The sequence below is a fragment of the Chaetodon auriga genome, chromosome 7 (assembly GCF_051107435.1).
Source record: "Chaetodon auriga isolate fChaAug3 chromosome 7, fChaAug3.hap1, whole genome shotgun sequence".
Classification (NCBI taxonomy): domain Eukaryota; kingdom Metazoa; phylum Chordata; class Actinopteri; order Chaetodontiformes; family Chaetodontidae; genus Chaetodon; species Chaetodon auriga.
The window spans coordinates 15,086,614-15,109,480 of record NC_135080.1 but is presented as its reverse complement, the minus strand read 5'-3'; the positions used below and the strand labels follow the sequence as shown (position 1 = coordinate 15,109,480).

Sequence of the window (22,867 nt, the reverse complement as noted above, 5' to 3'; positions counted from 1 at the left end):
AAAAAAAATGAGGAAATGAGTGAATCAATGAAATAAGGAAAGATATTAGATTTTAATTGAAAAAAAAAAAGACACAGGTGAACATTAACATTACATTAACTTAACGTAACCAACAGAGAAGACTACATGAAGATGAAATGGAGTGTGTCAGAGAAAACAACAATGGCAAAGTCTCATTATCACTCATGCACAGGCACGCAAATACACACACACACACACACACACACACACACACACACACACGTAACTGAGAACACTGACAGGCCAAAAAGGCTTAAAAAGGACTTAGATTTAACGTGTGTGAACAGCACATCCACATTCTGCATTATGGCTGTTTGGCTGTTAAAAAGTTAGACACATTGCACAACACATATGGGAGCAACACAATGAGTCACAGAGAACATTAGAAGAGGACAAAAAGGGGAATCTTTCTCAGACATGACAAATAAAAAGGAAACTGCTACAATCACATCCTCAAAGACTTCATCACATTTAGTCCCAATGATACAATTCCTTTAGAGTTTAGAGTTCTAGGTTCGAGGCCTTCTCATCACGAGCTGTTGACATGTTTTACATTATAATTTAGTAGCAAAAGCTACTGAAAGCAGGTAAAGAAAGGGTGTAAGGTGTGTCTAGATGAATCTATGTCAGCATGGGCCGTACACAGGCTCCTTAGCTCAGCAGAGGGCAGAGGCAGGATTCAAATGAAGAAAGGCAGACTGAACACTAACAGAACACTGCTTAACAACAACAACATACAAACAAACCACTGAGCAGAACTATAAAGTATAACTCCTTTCACTGAACATGACTTAGTTGTCTGAATTTTCCCCAAAGTTTCCACAGTCAGTGTCTACTCGTGAGGTTTATGGAATAGCAGCACCGCCTGCTGGTTACATCAGAGAACAACAGCAGCCCTCAAACTACCTGTGTCCAACAGAAACCTGACTTTCCTGTTTTTAATGGATTATGAGAAGTGACATCTTCTCCCACTGGGCCATGCTTCCAGTAATGGAACAAAAGCACCAAATGTAATCAGCAAAATGAGACAGATCCAGAATATAATACAGGGAAGAAATGTTTGGCTTCTCCAAGACAACAATACGCAGGAGCTTAAATCTTCAGTGGAATAACCATTTGTTAATCTATTTGGCGATGGTAACCAATTCCCTGCACACTGCTCCATTTACACAACTTAAAATGAAATGATACAACCTATTTAAACCCGGGTCATATGATGCTAAAATGAGATTTGTCTTCATCTGGCGAAATATGCACTTTGAGCTTGAGCAGGACTGGTTTGGTTGGTTTGCTCCATATTCCCTTTATCATTTAAAACACAAACAAACATAAAACTATAAATACATGCAGAGACACAGACAATAAACGGCACTATTTAAACAACAGTGGCCCAAGCATCATCCCTAAAATACAAAATTTGAGAAATGCGAACTGAGCTCACTTTAGCCTGACATGAGTAACGTCTCGCTCCTCTCCTGTCGCTACTTCCTGTCCGCCTATTTCGCACAAGCGAGGGGGTTACGCCGACCGAGCTCTGTGCTGCCCTGGAGTGCTCTCTTACAATTCCCACATAGTTTGCCGAATGTGACCCTTAGTGTGGAAAAACCTGAGACTCAGAGAAGAAAACATTGTTAACACGCAGTGTGTTTTCAAGGCTCTGCTTTCCCACAAAAAGCCTGTAATTTCTGAGGAGTCTTAAACACGCTCTCTCCTCAGGACAAACAAAGGACAACAAGCTTTTAACGCTAGCTCGAAGCTGCGGATCAGAACTGATGGTATGACGCACAGCGCGACTTCAAGGCATCAGCTGCTCCACGCGTGAGTCGTATGTCAGAGTCAGGGTTATGTAGTGACGCCCGACGGACTGAAATGATTCTCATTAAATAAGGCCACCTCTACGATGACAACACACATACAGTACATGTGAAAAAGGATGGTGTTTTTTTTGTTTTTTTTTCCGAAAAGTACAAAAGGAGTGCAATTTCTCTCAGAAGGCACAGTCTGGCATCAATTGGCACGCTCCAGCTCAGTTCAGCTCAGTTCAGTTCAGCTGAGATTTGGCCTCTTGGGACCTGGTGAGGCACCAGGCCAGTTTGGACCAGTCATAGACCAGTTCGATACAGTTTATTTCTGCTGCTGTTGCTGCTGCTGCCTGAGGCTCTCCAGCAGGATTTGCTTGTGGGTGGGGTCGAGCACTCCTGCCTCCTCCAGGTCCTCCTCAGTGATGTCACTGGAAAAACAAGATTTGAGAAATGCCTCACTTTCACACCATATCACTACCTCAACAGCTCTGATAATTACCTGCTAATGCATGCCACAGAGCATGAACATCAACACGTTAGAGTGTACGAGTGCACGTACCTGAGGAACTCCAGGTCGTCCCAGCCGTTGTGTAGGAGACCCTGCTCATACCTCTCCAGTCCCAGCCTCTGCAGCCACTCCCCCACTGAAGACTCCCCGACAGACAATGACGAGCTGCTGCTGCCCCAAAGTGCCTACACAGGGGGTATGAAACACAGGATGAACTAAACACTAAAAACAAGACGGTAAAAGATACAAGATGCTAGCTTGGGATGTGCTCTACTTTTCCTCACCTCAAGAAGGAAGCACTAAAACATTTAAAATATAAGACAAAACAGATGCAGATGCTGCAGTAAGATCTTATTGATGGCTGAGTGAACAGCAGAGGCTTTATGTCAGTGGTGGGGTCAGTTGAAGAGAGCTTCCTTGTAGCTGCATTAATAACTGCATTGCATTTCAAAAATCTGTTTGAGTGAGCCACTGAACTGAATTTAGCTGAACTTCTCACCTCCTCAGGCATGTCCTCTGCGATACTCTCCGTGATGGGATTTCTGGGTGGGAAGGTTCGACAGGCATCCAGACCTAAACCCATCTGCTGCCCTCTGAGGGGCGGTGGTGCAGAGGGAGCGCGAGGAGGCTGCCCAGGGAACTCACTCTCGCTCAGAGTCTTTGCCATCTGAAGCACAGAACACGACTGGTCGTCCAGTGCGCCCGGTCCTCCTCCTCCTCCCCCTCCTCCTCCTCCACCTCCCCCTCGTCTAAAACCCTCTCCAAGGGCCAGCGGGGCAGCCGGAGTGGCTGCTGGGATCCTGACCTCAGCTAAGTCTGGGTAAAGAGGGCGAGGTTTGGGGAAGGGGGCCTCTGCAACCATCTCCAGGGCACCCTTTGGGAGAGGAGGAGGGGGGAAGTCGGGAGGGGGTCGATTCAGTGTGCTTCCAACTGTTGTTCCGAGACCAACCCCCTGCACTCCCGTTACACAGGCGCCTCCATCATCCTCTGAGGAGCCCTCCTCGCTAATCGCACGGACCGGTAGCCCTGTCAAGGGTCTGCGTGGGTGAGAGTGCCCTGAGCTAACACAGGGGGGTTTGGTTCGAGCTCCGGCTGAGGGCGGAGGGGCTTTAGCTGCCTGGGGATTTGCAGAGGTGGGAGACGGGAGTAGCTCAGGTGAGAGAGCAGCTGCTGACTGATTAGGAACTCCCTCCAGGATGTAGTAGGCGGGGTTATTGTAGCTGTTCTTGCTGATGGATGATGGATCAGCGTCTGGTGCGTCCTGTTTAGGCCTTCACAGGAAAACAGAACAGAGGGCTGGTGACTTACCTTTGTATGTTTGCTGGTTTTCAAAATGCATCTAAGTGTTTGTATTTTTGTGTGTGGTTAATCTGAAGATTGTGTGTATTGGCCGTCAGTGTGTAAAGTACATGAGTGTGTATACCTTGCAGCCGTTTCCTCCTTGCTGCTCCTTTCTCCCTCCTCGCTAACCTTTCCCAGCTCTCCAAGCTGTTTACGAACCGCAGACGGCCTGCGTGGAGAACAAGTTAGCAACAGAAAGGTGTCAAATTCAAGCTCTCAAAACATGATCAGACTGGAAAAAGGCAAAATTTTAACTGTACTGAGATTCATCTCAGACCTTTTTCAGACCAATAAACGTCTGGGAACTTTCATACTCTCTATTTTTACTGTTACAAAATACAGAATACACTTTGGTGTTAGTTTTATCTTTATTTGATCTTATTTTTTGTGTCGTTTCAGTTAATGTTCTATTTTTTTAAGACATAGTGCGTACTGACTTGACGTATTCATGTCCCACTCTGGACACCATCGTGGATTTCCCTTTAGGTCCGCCTGTCTCATCCTTGTCCACACTGATCCACTCTGAGAAAGACAGAGAACAGAGAATGAGTCAAAGTGCATCATTTTTTCCAGTTTGCAAATTCTTAAATCTTAGAAGCCCCTTCATTTGTCTCAACTGCATATTTTACATTGTCCTCCTTCTCTGGTTAGAAATACTGTCTTTTTAAAGGAACTGGTGTCCCTGTCTGCCCAGTACACCAGACTATCATGCAGTTACATATACAGTGCATTACCGTAGAGTCTCTCCCTGGTTCCCATCCTTTCAGAGGGGACTCTGACCCTCATGGACCCCCTTATGTTTCCTGTTTCCTCGCCACGGTGGGACAGGTAGGTGTGGAACTGCTGTGCTGTGCTGCCAATCATAGATTTCAGAGCCAACACACACTCTCCTGTCATGAAAAAAATACACACATTGCTGTTTGTCACACTTAAAGAAGAAAGACCAGTTTGTCAGTTTCAAAGAATTGCACAGCCACAGTGCAAATACAAAAACTCTCTTTATACCATAGGACTCATAACCATCCAGGGATTTCACTGTGAGCAGCAGATGTTGGTCCTGCAGGTACTCGATCTCCGAGAGAAGAGGTTTGAGCGTCGTCAGGTGCTTGTTGGACCAGCCCACACGCAGGAAGTTGACGTTGTCGCTGCTCTGACTGTCGTTCTCGTAACTCTTCTTAAACTCTACAGATCAGAGACAGAGAGAGAAGGCAGGGCGGAGTTGATGGGAGAGAGGACAAAGGGAACGAGGTGGGAAGCATTTCATTCAAAAGAACATAGTGGACAGGAGTTGGGGATGCAGCACAGGTCAAAAACGGATTCTAGCTTAAAGGTATACTGACTGCCTGAGATAGGGAGGGAGGGCGAAAGATGCAAAAGAAAGAAGAAACAGATACAGTTTTATTACACCCAATACATCCACCCCGTCTGTGCTCTAGCGCCTGGTGGATTTTGGTGGGTGTTCATCTCACCTTCCAGACAAGTGGAGTAGAATTCAATGAAGAACTTGGTTCTGCTCGCTGTCTTCACTATGGCCTCAATGCTCTCAAACTCAATGTAGGCCTGCTCTGAAGACTTTGGCAGACCTATGCATAAACAGGTGGCAGACACAGAGACAGATGAAATATGTAAGTATGAATGGACACGAACAACAACATTAAGTTTTTCCTAACACGCAAAGAATCCACTGTATTAGGAAAATTAGCCATTATGGCCGAATCTTATAGTCTATCCACAGCCTGAGAGGGAGAGAGGGAGTCAGACCGGGAGGGGGAGCTATTGAGAGGAAGAGGAAATACACAAAGAAAAGTTGATCCATTTGTACCTTTCTTGGAGACAAACTGAGAGGTCACCCCCACCTCGAAGGTAGCAAACACAGGGGAGTGATCACTGGTCACTATATCATCTGTACAGCCTGAAAAACAACAGATCATATATGTGAGTCTCCTTACTGATCAGTCACATTCATTGCAGCTGAAGCCATACGCAGAGCTTCACAATGCTGCAAAAATGGACCTCTGTTACACTGCACTGAAACATATGTGTGCTGACTGAGTGGTCTCACCATAGGAGTTGCAGACAATGTGTGTTTCTGGGTATGACTTCCACAGGATCCTGTCACACCAGGATGGAACATTAGTCCTCATCTGGGATCACAGAGAAATGTGGAAGACACAGTGAGGACTCACAGAGGAAAGAAAGTGGGTGAGTATTTATCAGAAACGGCTGGGAGTAACCCTCTCTGGGATGTTGTTTGAGTTATATAAACATACCCCTGTAGCTTTCTGCTTCTGCCAGACATATGTGTCCCTTGAGCCCCGTTCATACCGGTACGTGGGTGGGAACGAGATCTCCTCCTCCGCTGTAGGCAAGCAGACACACACGCACGTGTTAGATCTTGCAGCAGGTAAGTGTAAAGGCACATTTTATAATATCAGTAAATCCACTTCACATATTTGCTGGAGACACCGAATCACAGTTAGATCAAGAGAGAGAACATATGTTAGAACATACTGTTTGTAAGCAGAGATGACCGACTGGTTGTATTAAAACATGAACTTCAGTGAAGAAAAACACGCAGCGAGGGCGAGTGTGGACAAGTGGCCACATCCTGTGTTATCCTAAAGATTTCTCTCTGGGACAGTTTCTTCAGGACATCACCTCTTCTAGTAAGAAATGAGGAGGGTGAACCCTGATATGCTTCACCTTCAGATTTGTAATCGTATAATCCATATTGCCTGTATGGATTCCAGTTTTCTGCTTTGATATTTATTGTTGAAGGGGTTGTTTGGTTTGTCCAACATATAATTGGTGTCAACACTGGTGTCTCAAGACCTGAGCAGTCCATTGTGCACAGGGGGACAACACAAACAGGAGTCAGCTAGAAACATGGGCGTACTAACCAAAGCGTAAAAACACTTTGTTCTTCTCCCTCTCCAAGTTGAGCTGGTCCACCTTCAGCAGGGGGTCAAACTCCTTCCTGTTAATGTAGTTTAAAATCTCCTGCACACAGATACAAAAGAGACAGGGCCACAAAATGAGTTTTCATCTAAATCTGCTACATTTCATCACTCCTGGGGAACACTTTCTCTGAAGGGGCGTGAGTGTGTGTCTTCTGCTTCACCTGTATGTCCATATCCAGCCTGTAATTGAGGTCTCCGAGCCAGAAGAGGTGCGTGAAGCGCAGCGAGATGTCGAAGGAGCTCAGCTGTTTGTCTCCGAGGGACAGCAGGCGTAGGATGTCTAGGTAGTTCTGGTTCCTCCTGTAGAGAATCAAGGATCACATGTATCAGAGAGGTTAATAATGTGTGTTTTGTGTGAGGTTATCTGATGCACTGTGAGAGTATACAACTTTCCCCACAAAGAAAAATTGCAAAAAGAACCTGAAATAAAATAGTCATAAATTATGCATGTATAAGATTGTGGTAGGTACCTGGCAATCTTCTCATTCCCTGATGTCAAGTGACAGTTCACAAAGCCGAAAGATGTCCCGTTGAACATGAAGGACACACCCACAGCTCCTTTGTTACCTAACAAACCATCACAGCAAACATAAAAACTAAACTTAAGACAGTAATTGGCAGTAATTGAGCAATGATAAGTATTACTTCATAGCTAAAAAATAACATTTTGATCCTGTTGTGATGATAAATCAAACTAAAATGTCGAGTAGCACTACTATGGGAATCTTTAGTTGGTATGTGCAGGAAGAATAAAGACTGGATGCTGAGCACTGTTGTTACCCAGTGTGTTGGCGATGCCCGTCTTGACACTGGACATCCCCACGTGGCTGATCCGGTTCTCGTGTTCCGGTTTCACCAACACAGCAATCTTTATGTTCCACAGAGTTTGCACAGCGATCTACAACCAAGAACAACAAAAGACACTGAGGAACATAGACTCATCCAAAGTGCACTCACTGTACAGACACTGTAAAATCTCTATTACTAAAATCTATGTTTTCCTCACCGGTTTATAATCCAGCTCTGTCTGTTCTTTCAACATGGCGCGTAGGGTCTCCACCCACTCCCGATCACACACTGAGTTTTCTTGACTTCCAAACACATAAAGGTCATGAGGGATGGTGACTGTCATCTCGTCCAGAGTCTTCCCGAGGCCGCGACACAGCACCCAAGAGGCCACAGACTTAGGCGAAGGCACTGAGCCTACAGACAAACACCACATTGGTATATTCTCATCCAAAACACTGATGAGGAAATACAAGCATTTGAGTTACTTTTCAGTGCAAGATATGAAAATACATGATGCATCAGTATGTGATGCTTTTAATGTAGGTGATGTTGAAAAGAAAAACACATCTAAAGACAGTAGAAATGATCTGTGTGTGCGTCTAACCCATATTCCAGGTGCCTATGAAGATGGAGATCATGTCTGGCTCGTCTTGGTTGGAATGTTTGTTCTTCATCAGCTGCAGCAGCTGGCAAAACGCCTCCCGCTTCTGAAACACACATATCAGTGAGTGGAGGTTGCGACAAAAGGGCACCTTGTTTTTAAGAAGCTGACTAACAATCTGTGTATATGAAGTTTCATGAAAACTTTAAATATTTTGAATAGTTTATTTCTGTACAGCTCTTTTATTCATAGACAATATGTGAGGAGAAATAGCAATGCGGTGCTTCTGTGTGTGTGTGTGTGTGTGTGTGTGTACTCACAGACCTTGGCACTAGCAAAGATGAAGTCTTTCCTCTGGCTCTTGTCCTTTTCCTTTTCAAAAACAATGCCCAGTTTATTCTGCACCCGCTGAGACTTTATCAGCTGACGGACTGAGACAGACAAATAGGCCAACAGGCAGGAGGGAGAGAGAGCGAGAGAGAGAGAGAGAGAGAGAGAGAGCGAGAGAGAGAGAGAGAGAGAGAGAGAGAGAGAGAGAGAGAGAGAGAGAGAGAGGCAGGGAGGGAAACCGAGGTCAAGGTACAGATTGAGAGAAGACGGTGAAAGTAAGGAGGGAGAACAATGAAAAGGCATGAAAAAGTGCAACAGGAGACACAAGAAAGAAAGTTGTTAAATCCAAAATGAATTGACATTTTTTATGTTTATTGTGTCTCAAACAGATACCAGATCAAGAGCATTATGTTATTACACGCTTGGATCCATAAATACATTAAATCTCTTGCTATGGAGTCCAGAGATGAGGCAACTGACCACCTTCAGTAACATTAAAAGGAACATGCTAGCCTGATAAAAAAACATCAACCATCAGGTAATATAATGGAGGCTGCAATTAACAAAGAAAATTTCATATACCTAATGAATGTGGCCATTGTTTAGGCTGCCATCAACAAATCAAACGGATCATAAGACAAGATGCGTCACTAGCTGGGAAGCTCCCTGTCTCTGTCTCTGTTAAACAGATTTCTGCTGCAGAACTCCCTGAAGGAAACTCTGATTACTCATCTCCCAGTTCAGAAAATACTGGGGTTATTGTGCGTGGAGTGTCTGTGTGTGTGTGTGTGTGTGTGTGTGTGTGTGTGTGTGTGTGTGACTCTCACTTTTGTCATGTGTGAAGGTGGTCCAATCCTCTTGGCTGTCCTTCACCTTCTTCATCACTACCAGTCGTCCTCCCTCCACATCCACAGACAGAGTGTACTTCTGACTCTTTCCTATCTTTGTCAGCTCTGCCAGGTAAACATCCAGCTTTACCTGAAGTGGAAAAAGAGGAGGAGGATGAAACACACACACACACACACACAGACACACAGTTTATGTCTCCACAGGGTGCACTCTTTTTAAAGCATATCAAATTTTCACACCACCAGGGGTCTCCAAAGTGAAAGCAGTATAATCATCAGCACTCTCTCCCTCTGATGGTACCACATAGAGAACAAGCTTGCTGCTTATACAGCATTTTGAGAGTGTTTAATCAAAGTCACTTCTATGTAGCCACTTCATAAATTCCTGTTAATCGCATTCTTCAGAAATATTTTGACAGTTCTGGGACAAAGAGGGCCTTACTTTAAGGACCGTTAAGCTCATAATTTCTCAGCGAAAAAAAAATGAAACAAGAAGACAGAAATCTATTCTGACTTTGAGTCATATCATGTAAAACCTCAATGGGATCGGTCTGTGTGTCAGTGGGCGAATCAGGTGCCACATCTTAACCCGACCTCCTCGTCATGAGAACTTTTCGGTTGGTGTGCAACAGGAAGCTGCTGAAAGGATGTCACCACAGAGGACAGACTTGGTTGACAGCTGATGTTTCAAATCGTTCATCTCTTCTTCCTTCTCGTTCTCAAACTTTTCCTCCTTACTCAACCCCTCAACCCCCCTCAGTAAAACACACAAACTTACTACTCATGGGAATATGACGCCAAAGATGATATATATGATTATACTCTGACAAAGCCACTGATGATGCAACAGGAAATGCATTAAAAAACATTCCTTTGGTCTCTCATCACCTCTGCTGACAAACCTCCTGCAATGTGTTGAGGAATATGTGACTTCTCAGCCTGTTTTTAGTGTAATTCAGGCTCAGTCTGTCCCTGATAGTAGCAATTAATCAATCAAATCTGGACATTATGCAACAGATCTCAGATTTCCCTCCCAGCTGAATTCACCACAATCAAAATTATCTGACCAGAGCTTCCTGTTCCTGTCGTAAAACAGGAAGCATGAAAGATTTCTGATTTTGATTAGAGGGCGCATACCTACACTGATAATAGTTTGGATGTCCCATAGGGGCAATTTGGCTTTGAGACAGCAGAGTATCTGTGTTCACTTGGATAAATGCTCATATCACCCTTCCCTGATTACATAAAAAAATTAAAAAACACTCAGTTTTTATTTGACGACGCACTTCCTGGAAAAGCCACAAAGTAGAAGCAGATGACATCATTGCTACTGCCTTAATACTGACCTCACATCACTCTGCTGAGAGACAACCATGAATAAAATTTTTGTGTGTTTATGAGGGGGTGTGTGTGTGTGTGTGTGTGTGTGTGTGTGTGTGTGTGCGTGCGTGCGCGTGCATACCTCGAAGGCCTGCACAGGGATGGCTTTGCTGTGACGCATGGAGAGAGGAGGAGGGGAGCACGGAGAGGACAAACTCATGTCCTGGAGAGCTTTCAAAGCCTGAGGGGACAACAAGAGAGAGAAGGGCTGAGAAACAATTAAAAGAAAGAAGACAAAAATGAAAGAAGCAAAGAGAAACGAGAGTATACAAACACAAACACACACACACACACACACACACACACACACACACACACACAGAAGACAGACATAAGCAGATAAACTGTATGATTTTCAGTTTCCATGTTGGTGTCAACAAGGAAATGGTTCCCCATTTCCTGGATGTGATCCAACGGCAGTGGAGAAGGTGGAGTCAGTGACATCACATGAGTGAAGACATTTAGCTTGATTGCACTGAGGCCATTTCCTTCCCAGGCAGCTGAGGGCCCTCCTGGAGTCCAAGTAGAAATGGTGTGACCAGTTAACGGCAGGGCTGGTCGAACTGAACTTGCGAATTAGGGGAAAAAAGTAAAAAGACTAAAAAAAATAATGTTGGGCATGACAAAAAACAGAACATTTAGCTTTAAATACTTCCCTGCTGTGACCTACAGTATATGGCTCCCCCTCTCCATCTGGTTCTCTTAATATTAGACCTCATGCAAATTCTTTGTAACGGCTTAGATCGACAGCAGGACAAATGACTGCTCTGTCTAAAGTTGTCACGAAGTCCTCCCACTCCTCTCCACCTGGTTGTGTTTCAAGGGCCCAAAAAGGGAAGGGGCTCTTGATCACTTTGTCTCTCTCTCACACACACGCACACACAGTCTGAATGAATACACATTTCATTTCATACATATTGTATGCTTCACGTACTTCACAAGCCAGGAGATGGAGCATGGAGATGCATCCTTGGCTCTCTCCATTACAAAGCGTGTAAATCAAACAGACACACACAGACACACACAAACACACACAGACACACACAGACACACCAACCATGCTAAGCAACACGTGCAGCCAGCAGGGCTTCTGGACAGATGATCCATCATATGTGGAGGGTTATCCAAACTACCCACCTCCAACTAGCAGCTGTCCGTGTGTGTGTGTGTGTGTGTGTGTGTGTGTGTGTGTGTGTGTGTGTGGAGGAGGGAGCAGAGGCGATCATGTGTGAGGGTGCATGCCTCCACATGACTGAATGAACTTATGTGTGTACCTTCTTCTCTATGGAGGACAGCAGGTCTTTGAGAATTGCCAGCTTGGTCACAAGGTTCTCCAACTCCTGGTCTCCACCCTGATTCACTGACTGGTGGAGACAAAACAAAACAACAAGAAGCCGTGTAAGCTATATTGTTTGGAAAAAAAGAAAAGAAAAGTGGGACGTAAGTAAGACAGAGAGGATGCGATGTTCTGCTGCCATTGGTGAAAGCTTTGACAGTGTAGCTTGTGGCAGTGTGGAGGACAACTATGATTACGATTCAGTGAACTGCCGACTGAAATGGTGCATCTCATTAACTTGACTTGACTTTCAACTTTAAACAAATGGTGCAGCAGTAAAATTACACAGCAAACACAGATTGTTCTCAAAGCTGTTAGTCTAACCATGTTTGTATAAATCAGTTTTTATTGAAACACAAAAGATGACTGCTGAACACACGCCACCAGTCATAGCTGAAAAAAAAGCACACAGTGGCCAATCCATCACTGCTTAAAAGGAGGCATTCTGCTCATAAACATCTCATATACACATCAATAAAACACAGTAATACACACAAACAAAAAATCACACACACACAAAGAGGCAAAGATGGGTACCTGTTGAATCATCTTGGACACCATGAAAGCACTCTGCTGATCGAAGACTTTGGACAGGATCTCCAGACCAGACAGAACCTTATCCACCTCCCTATGTGGGGAAACAGACAGAGATCCACAACTTCACTGTCTCAAAGCTTAAACATCCCTCTCATGTCGTCCTCTTTATATCAATCTATAAATTGCAAAATAGATACAGTATGTACTATATCTACGTATACATGATGGGGCTGAAGAATGAATTACAGATGATTAGTAACCTTGTGCTTCAGCTATATTTGTTACATTTTCTATTTTAGGCCTGTTTTTAATGCAAGTTTATTTATGTTTGAATGCACAACATGTGCCATTGTGACCAAAACAAGAGATAAGTCGAGGAAGCGGGCAGCTCTGCGGGCTGTAAATCTTTACATAGACGTTCTCTCAGTGCGGTGACGAGCACGTATAGAAAAGAAGGGCTCTGTATAGAATGTGCAGGGACAAGAGTGCGTGTCTGTGGAATATGTGCGTCGACAGATGAGCTGCTGTGTCTCTCTTACCCATTAAGGCGTTTGCAGGAAGCCACTAGTGTCTTGTTGAGGTGAGGCAGGGAGCAGGCTCCTTGTTTGACTGCCTCAAGGTCCAGAGCATAGCTGCCTTTCAGGTACTCATGGGAGATGGTGCTCAGGCCATTAGCTGCTGGAGCACTAAAACAAATTCAAAAAAAGTCCAATTTTTATTTCAAACCACCTTGACTACATGCACATGATTCAACAACACAAGGAAACAAATAAAAACAGCATCACTGTAATATGGTAACCTTTCTGTTAATCAGGATTTTTAGAATCACACACTTCTTCTAAAACGGAGAGCTGACTAATGTCTCCCCTTCCGTAGACACAAAAAACACACACTCTCAATAAACTTTGTGAGAGTGTGCTTTGTGGTTGTTTAACATGACATTTCTTTCTGGCCTAAATATAAAACTGTGAAGTACAGAAAGGAAAGTAGTTTCCTTGTTTAGTTTTCCATAAATACTGTACAAAACCTCCTGCAGTGCTCTTTCCTTCATAGAAACACTTCTGACAGATAATTTGATCACTTCATTTTTTTAACATTTGACCTCATCAACTTCACTGATTTTGTAAATATCTGCTTATTCTGAGGTTGATGCAGCAGCATGTTTCAAACAAGTTGGGACAGGAGCAACAAAAAACACCTGTTTGGAACATTCCGACAGGCTCATTGGTAACAGGTGATAGTATCATGGTTGACAGATCTGCACACACTAACTAAAGCACTTCATTAAAGCTTTGCATCATCTGTGACCAATGTGGTTTTCAACAGGATGTGGCTTTTCTTCAGTAGGCTGACAGAGCGGGGCTCACGGGGAGAGCAGAGGTTATTCATATACATATACGTGAGTGTGTGTGGGGTGTGTGTGTGTGTCTGCAAATGAATGCGAGAATATGTTATGTATTAATAGTAACAATTTTTTCTGCATGATGTGGGTTTGAGTCAATGCAAAATGAACAATAAAGGCGACTGTGTGGACATGTGTTTGTTCAATCAGTGATACCTCTGCCTGTTATTTTGGTGAGAAGAGCTGAATTGTCATGTAATTGCATTCATAGTGAAGGAACATCCTTCTACTAGATGTGTGTTTTCAGCATGATCGTGGGTAATATGTCGGTTCAGAGGCCTTGCAGACAGTTTGAGATGTGAGCTTATTTATTGTTGTTGTAAACAGTAAACAATAAAATGAATCCTAAACTCTAGACTTGTACCTGTCTGTGGGTGTGTCTGCTCCGGGTGGAGTGGAGGTGGAGGCAGAGCGAGGCGGGAGGGGTGGCTTCTCATCCTCTCCATCTACCAACGACAGAGCAGCAGAGTGAACATGTGACAAAAGGGAGACAATTACTGAGCATGTAAATGTGCCTGTACGGGCTCTAGAGATACCTGAATAGTCCCTGTCATCGCTGATGGCTGTTTCCTCTCTGTCCACAGCGTAGAGCAGCGTGGTCACCAGACCCTGGCTGGGCTGCAGGTACAACAACACCAACTCCGGTAACGTCTTAAACCGCTTCGGCTGCACGCCCTGAGATGTCTGAGAGAACAAGGGAGGAAAACAATCAGGGAGGGAAGAGACAGAGCAAAAGAAGAGTTATCTTCTACATGGTACGAACATAACAATTCCTTGGCTACAAGTAGTCATGTTACAGAAATCTCTGGTGGCCTCTATTGTTCCAAATTTAATATTGTGTAAGCAAATACGACCTGGTAGTCTAAATATAATTCAAACCAGGAAGAACAGTTTTGGTAAACATTGCTCCCAAACATACTCTGCTCCAGAAGCAAAATGAGGCTTTTACACCCTCTTCAACGTCACAGCTTAGACCCTAAAAATCATACAGCAGGGACACAGATGTCTGTGATGTGGCCACACGATAGCCTGAAGCACCATGTTATCGGGTGTGTGTGTGTGAGAGACAGAGCGTGTGTGTGTGGTGGCGACTTCACAGCTGTTGGGCACAACGCACAAAGAGGCTGCTGTTGATGTGTGTGTGTGTGTGTGTGAGAGAGAGAGAGAGAGAGAGAGAGAGAGAGAGAGAGAGAGAGAGAGAGAGAGAGAGAGAGAGAGAGAGAACTCAGAGCCAACAAAAGCATCTCTGCCTGCCAGCTGCTACTGAAGCAAATACAGTTTTTGCTGCACACATTGCACACACACTTAACCTCAGCAGAGTGTGTGTGTGTGTGTGTGTGTGTGTGTGTGTGTGTGTGTGTGTGTGTCTTCTCTGTACCTGTACAGCCAGAAATCCTTCGTCATCTGGGAGGATTCTGTAAGTGTGGACATGCTTCTGAAACCTGCAGAGAAATAGAGAAACAGAGGAGAGAGGAGAGAAAGAACAACACCAAAGGGAGAGGTGGAAGTAAACAGAGGCAGGCAGAAGAGAGACAAGAAGAAGAGACAACTTTTAGACCGTTTAAGTCAATGAAAAATTACATTTCAAGTCTGACACATTCACTCTTGTGCTTGACCTCGGTGGAGAGGGGTGTCAGTGTGTGCGTGTATGAGAGCGAGGGGGGTTTCGACGCTGCAGAGAGCTTCAACCTGTTGCTGTCTGTCACAGTGGTGAGTGGGTGTTATCCTTACAGTAGCATGGTACAGTAGAGCAGAACAAAGCTGAACCTGGTGTTTATATATTGTAAAGACACAGTGGTAGTACAGAGGAAAAGAAACAAAAGAAGAACAGAATTCGTGAGATAGGGTAGAGAATAAAAGAAAATCATCTGGTCTTTTCTCAAATGTCTCCCACAATTCATGGTGTGTCTCTTTATCAAACTTTAGAGTTTGAACTGCATTTCTAATATAACCACAAGCTCTTTTTTTTTTTTTTTTTAAACAACCAATTGCAGATCAATGCACTGACATTGTGATTGCACAGCCGTGACTACACGCCTGCAGTCACAAGCTGGAGTTGAATGATTTTCAGGTCTGCACTTCATGTCTGCTCAGTGGACCGGACGCAAAATGTTCAATTTGCCAAGCAAATGCTGTGGTTTACATCTGTTGGTGTGTATACTGTATGTGTGTGTCATGGTTAGCATCTGCTTAGAGGTGTGGGTGTTAGAATGGCAGCCTCTGAAAACATCTACTTTCACTTGAGCTTGCACTGTGCTTATTTACAGTATGTGTGTATGTAAACGCTGTATAAACTGATGGAGGGATAAATCCATGTCGGGAATTCACCCTGCCCTGTCCACTCAGCTGTTTGTCCGGTCTTTCCAGGTCAGTGTCCCACAAGAACTAAAACGTGGACTGGATTAGAATATTTCAACAACAAAATGAAACATAATTACTTCTTTGCATCCCAAATAACAAACTTGATTCATTTGGACAGAATTCACAGCTGTTTGCAGTGCATCTGGATATTAATCATGCTCTCACTTTTAACCTTTGGACTATTTCCTGGAAATGGTGTTTCACAGGTTGCTTATCATTGACTCCTGCTGCGGCAGCTCTGATACCAAAACATAAAAGACTTCTTTTTTTGGTATTCTTGCCTTTATCTGATAGCACACAGAGAAAATGTTGGCGGGGGGGGCATAGTGTCACCCACAGTGACACATCATATCAGAGTTAAAAGACTTGATTTATGTACCGTGCATTTATCAGATTGTTGCCAGTAATAGTTCCATGTATCATGTCACCAGCGGTTGCTCACATACAAACTTCCTTTTCTTACTGCCTTTCAAGGTGCAGCAGTAAACACCACAGTGAGATGAACTGCTCCTTTTGTCTGCACCAACAACACAATGGTTGGTCCAGTGGCACAGAATCCATACACAACAGGCACTGCAGCGTACAGTAGCGTGTGTGTGTGTGTGTGTGTGTGTGTGTGTGTGTGTGTGTGTCTTCCTGTTGGCAGCTGATGAGATTCTCTGTGGGTCTGTGGAATAAATACTATTGTTTCAGCAGCAGCGAAGTTATAACAGGGGGAGGGAGACGGAGGAGAGAGGTTTATTATGGGATACACATAGACCCAAAGCATACAGTGTGCATGTGTTGTCAACAATATTCTGTGTTGAGGGTAAGGACTGCCCCGCTGTCATGTTGGCTTTGAGTGCTTCTGTCTCATCCAGCCTCCACTGCCTCCACGTCAGTCAGTTTAATATTGATAACCCTAATTTATAAATACCAATCACAAAGTAGACGTAGGTGAAGAGAAGAAGAAATGAGCTGCAGGGGGAGTTTTTAGCTTTACAACTTTTCAGATAAGGATGTGTAAAAGTGGCTATCGCAAATCTTCCTCATATTTAATATGTGATCACGGCAAAAATGCAGGGAAAGACTGAAGGTACGACGACCACTTTAACAACCTGGTGAGGAATGTTTTCACAGACACTTCTGGGTCTCAAACACACACACAGAAACACACAGGGCCATGCCTGAACCGTGACATGTTTAGACGCGCTCTACTGATACGACAGAACATCTTCCTGACAGGAAATAGTAAACAATTCAGTATCTCTGTGGCTGTCACACTGATGCCTTCACACAAGTTTAACACACATATGGCCTAAGTGGTCAGAGAGGTGTTATCTTAACACTCGCATGCAGACACACAAAGCCAAAAGTCCACAGACACAAAAGCACAAGAAGAGGAAGTGAAAGGCAAAGGCCTAATGACAAACTGGTCCTTGAGTCAGTCCCTAACTGGTACAACTTCAGCAAAGTCACCAACAAAAACACTCTTCACACCAGTCTATTCTCAGACAACGGCGGAGAGGAAACACTGTTGCTTCCAAAGTACTCAAAAAGGAAGTACACACGTCTGTGTGCGTTGGTCACTATAGGGCAAGCTCAACAAAAAACCAAGTCTTGTAGCCATGTGCAGGTTCCAAAAAAAAAAAAAGAAAAAGAAGAAGCCATGTACGTGTTTTGTGTGCAGTGACCTAAAAGACGTCATCTGGTTTAAGCAGTTGAAATAAGCTACTTTCTATCACCACACTGACATCCCTGTGAGCCATCTTGTCGTCCTTGGGGCAAAGACAATCTGACTACACTCAAAAGTTAAAGTTAAGATGTTTTGCCTTCCACTGTAAGAAGGGAGAAGCGAAATAATAAAACTAACTTAAAAAAGTTAGACTACCTTGATTATTTCTCAACAAATACAACATATTCAATTACCAATAACCTTCTATAGCACAAGCTTGTAACGAGCTAATGTTGCTTTAGTTTAGACACTTTAGAACACTTGTTCCCAGGGGGTCCTGAGGCCTTCCTGATTTTAAGGGATGCAAAGAAAACCATCCTATATACAGTAGGCCTATACCTCACAATACTGATAAGGTCACAGTGAAGACCTGAACTTAAGCTCAACTCACAGAGCCTTCACATATAGATAAAATATGTCACTCAGTCAGGGGGTGTCAGTTGACTTAAGGAGAACCGCTGGCTGAGGAAGTTAAAGAGATGATATTGAACATCAAGAAGACCTCGTATCGACATCAGGCCTGAGCCTCAGTACTGACTAAAACCAGTGTGCCGTTCAGCAGCCTGGAATCTTCTCACACTTCTGGTGATTCAGATTTTACTTCCTGGAAACACATGTTTTCTGCGCAGCAAGAATGAGACCGCTTGACCATATCATCTTTTCCTCTATGGCTTCAAGGGTTGTTGGGAAATACTGGAAAACTTAAAGATATTATCTACGAAGACAGACCTTTTCTGTCATACTTTTCAAACATCAGTTGCCCACATGACCTCTGACCGGGTATTCAGATGGAACAACCCTTTGACACTTACTGCTTACATTGTTTGAACTGTAATGTAACTAGACACGTGATTTTCAGTCTCAACGTTTTAAATCTTATTTTCAGACTGGTGTTTGTCGTGTATGTATACCTCTAAATTTAAAATGACCGTCGTTATGATCCTTTTTTGAACGGTGTAGATATAAAGTTACACATATTGACCCTCTGAACAAAGAACACTGTATGTCCCTATGACACCTATATGAGAGGAAGCCTTCAATTTCCCAAACATGCCCTCTGGTTGGGGATACATTGTCAAAAACATTCACAACTGACGCTGCAAACTTAACAAAGTAAATGGCACAATGTGCAGATGTGTCTCTTTCTTTCAAGGCAACCAGCGTACATAACTCATATCCTCATGATGACTGAATGTAGCCTGGATTGCTGAGTGAGTATTGAATGACAGCAACTGTGTCAAGAGCAAATCACAGTATTGAACAACTGCCTGATGTTCATCTCTACAATCACTGAGTTATTTCAAAGCTGCAGATATATGGTTAAATTATGTTTCTGTTTTATATATTGCAATATGTAATTACTGAACACTGACATTAAAATCCAGTTTTCCCAGGTATGTGGTACATCTCTTTAAATATCACCATAAAAAACTGAGTTAACCCAATGAATCACAGCTTCTACCACCCCTTCAGCCACCTATAATCATGAACAGGGAATGAAGGAAATGATGGGTGTAATAAGAGGAATGATGAAATGGTCATATTTTAAGATTATAGCTGTTTCAGTCCATGTTGGTGGCGTAAACTTGCTCCGTGACTGCTACAAAGCAACCACAAAATCCAGTGCCAGCTAATATTCAGAATAATGGGATACTCTCACATTTGTTTAAGAGTGACAGTAAACAATAAGGGTGACCACTTTGTGTTTACTTGACCATAACAAGCTTTAGGCATCATGAAGGAAACTTTCTGAAAGAAACAAAGTCCATGACATGAAAGGTGAAAGGGGAGAGGAAGGGAGAGGTGGAGGCGGGAATAAATCCGGAAACGGATGATGCATGGATGTGAGGAATGTTGTCGGTCATGGAGCGACCCAGTGAGTTACTAGTGCATCCAGCAATGTTGTTGTTTCATCTTGTTTTTGTTTTTTCAATGGGCCAAAATGCGTTGATTTTTTTTTTCTGGGATCCTATATGACAAGGGGAGTAACGTGTTTACATGAGAGTGAGCCTGTCTGACTCTACACAACACACACACACACACACACACACACACACACACACACACACACACACACACACACAATGAACTCAGCATGAGGTAAGCTGTCAGATAGGGGATGTAGGTCGAGTCAATGTCAGAGTATGGTGTCACATGGCGCTGGCCCTTTATTTCCTGCATCTGCACAATCAGTAGTCTATGCATCCCGTTCACTGTGTGGGCACTGGGGGCACGTGAGTCACTCTGGTCATTTGTAAGTTTTACTTCCCCTCTCTGAGTCATTGCCCAGTGTACACAATATTGGCGGTGTAGTGAGGCTTGTCAGGTGAACATGGAGGTGGCAAAATCTCCCTTGTGTAAATGAGGGTGGGCGTTTCACCACTTCTCTATAGCAGAGAGGACAACGTATGCGACTCCTCAGCTGAGCAAGCTGCTTCACCACTGCACTGATCTTTCATGAGCCTTAAATTAAAACATCAGCAAGGCTCCACCAGCCCATGGATGCTTATATTTACCTCCACCACCATTCAGTTTCAGTGCCCTGTAAAAACGGCGCTGCAGGCGACCACATCAGACAGAAGACAGACAGGGACAGCCCTAAAGTTGTGTGCCATGCTGGAGTTTCACTGCTGGGCAGACAGACAGTCTCTCTCTCCCACTCACTAACTCCCGGGAGAAAGTAAACAAACGTGTATGGCTGAAAGCTTGTTTAACGATGGCTTACGTAGGCTTCAACTACAATGCAGTTTGTCGCAGCAGGCACGTTTATGTACAACCTAAACGAGCTCGAATAGCTTGGCAGGGTCACAACAGGCTCCGCACTGACTTCAGCACAAAACCCAAGATCCCCTGAAGGCATGCGCTAGCGTTTAACTTTAAAAACGCCTTTTCACCAAAACGTTAGCAAAGCCGTAACTATTCCTGGTGGGCAGAGCAAAACCAGGCCGCACACATAAGTTGAAAGTTAATACAAACTTATCTGCCATAAAGTTACTTACAGCACGCACAAAGCGTAAGCCCCGTTGACACTCTCACTGTCCCGCACCAGGAAGCTGCCGTCTCTCCCGGCCCGGGCCAGCAGCTCCTCGGCCGCCGCTCGACTCAGGTCCCGGTGATACCACATCGGCGGCGCGGGCCCCAGCGGAGAAACCCCACCACCACCACCACCACCCCCGGCCATGGCCACAGCCCTTCAAACCGGGTTCAGCTCAAGCTGCTTCCAGACTTCTCAGAAAACCTCCCAGCCCTCCTCCAGACCAGAGAAATAATCCAGTGAGGGAACCGTTGAGAGCCAAAAGAAGCGCAGAAAAGTAGCGTAAACGCTGATTCAGACGGAGGTTAGGAAGCGCGAGGGGACCAATGGCGGGGCTAAAAGTTGTAAATTTGTTAAATTACGCTGCTTGCGACTGTTTCCTCAGTTCCTGAAGTGCTCACCACCCTCCTCTTTCGCTTCCCAGTCCCACGGAAATCAGGGTATGTAAATCCACACTGGAGACCGGGGAGCAACAGTGGGGGCGCGTCAAAGCCGACATACTGTCAATATGAAAAACTTCCTGTTGGGATTTTCAAAATAATGTAGGTTATGTAGGAATTTACATAGAGACGTTTTATTACAGGGGCAAAGTCACCCACCGTTTGTTTCCGTTATTTCTGTCTTTAACTAGCTTGACGGAGCTCCCTTGAAAGGAGAGATGGAGGGATAAGGAGATACTGGGGTGGATAAATGGGGAAGGAGAGAACGAGGGATGAAGAGAAAGACAAGTGAAGGAACGGACTAATAGAGAAGAGGGGCTGTGGTGGAAAGTAAACATTTACTCACCAACTGTACAGTTATGAGGTACTTTCATTTCATGCAACTTTATACTTCTACTTCATTCAGAGAGGAAATGTACCTTTTACACCACTCCATTTGTCTGACAGCTTTAGTTACTGGTTTATTGGCAGGTTCAGTGCATGCATAATGCATTGTTATAGCTTTAACAAGACTACCCAACAGTGTATAAAGTAGTTAAAACCACCAACTGCATTAAAATGCTTTGTACACATTAATGCATCTTTAATAGTCATTGAATAATATAATATTTAACAGTATAACACTCTGAAAGGGACCATTGTCCAGTATAAGTGGGCCTACTTTCACTTTTGGTACTTTAAATGTATTTTTCTCATAATGTTTCTGTATGTTTACGTAGGTAACACTTCAAATGCAGGACTTTCAAAGTAAGGGAGCACCTCTTACACCACTGAAAGGAAATAAAGTTCAGTTTCCTCTTTGTTGAGGTACCAACCAATCCTATTTTCTGTGGACCATTTGGCATGACCTCAAGTTTCTGTGATTTTGTAGCTTCAAGTCATCTTACGGCATTTCGAATTAACTGAGGATTTTCTTGCTAATTAAATCCACCTTCCACTCATAAAAAGCTACCAATATGAACTAAAAGACACTGCAGCTACTGATATCCTTCTCTTTAAAATGTACAAATCTTCAAAAGGGAATTGTCTTTAGTTTTCCTCTCGACTCTTCTATCATGGCTCTGAGTTGTAGCCTACACGGGCAAAGCCTTCACTAATGCCAGAGGGCTTTCCTCTTTGAATATCGGTGTGACCTGCAGCCACTGCAGAGGCCAGGCTGCAATAAATTCTCAACACAAGCTCCAATCCAGTTATGCAATCCTTTTATTTTCCAGACCACACACACGCACGAACACACACACACACACACACACACACACACACACACACACACACACACACACACACACACACACACACACACGCAAGGTGTAGCTGTCCACCTAGGGGCCAGACTGGCAAAACACAGGAATCTGCCAACCCAACATTTGGAGATCATTGCACATTATTGTGACTTTAGCCATTCTTTTTTTTTCTTAAGTTGCCCACAGAAAGTCTGACTCCTAAATTGTGGTATGAACACA

The 22,867-nt window shown here is 44.0% G+C and overlaps 1 protein-coding gene across 1 annotated transcript; it reads right to left on the bottom strand.

The window, feature by feature from the left end:
* Positions 1-1,978: 1,978 nt before the first annotated feature.
* inppl1a (inositol polyphosphate phosphatase-like 1a) lies at positions 1,979-21,428 on the bottom strand. The gene is made up of 27 exons (XM_076735891.1): positions 20,930-21,428; positions 15,234-15,297; positions 14,392-14,539; positions 14,220-14,301; positions 12,993-13,139; positions 12,454-12,544; positions 11,855-11,944; positions 10,663-10,761; positions 9,180-9,330; positions 8,347-8,453; positions 8,026-8,128; positions 7,639-7,835; positions 7,413-7,530; positions 7,103-7,199; positions 6,794-6,932; positions 6,573-6,672; positions 5,943-6,031; positions 5,735-5,816; positions 5,495-5,584; positions 5,142-5,255; positions 4,678-4,854; positions 4,407-4,562; positions 4,110-4,194; positions 3,755-3,841; positions 2,831-3,602; positions 2,383-2,516; positions 1,979-2,251 (listed from the first exon to the last, which is right to left on the bottom strand). Exons 1-27 carry the CDS (start codon positions 21,109-21,111, stop codon positions 2,146-2,148), a joined length of 3,807 nt encoding a protein of 1,268 aa, XP_076592006.1. The 5' UTR covers positions 21,112-21,428; the 3' UTR covers positions 1,979-2,145.
* Positions 21,429-22,867: the final 1,439 nt, after the last annotated feature.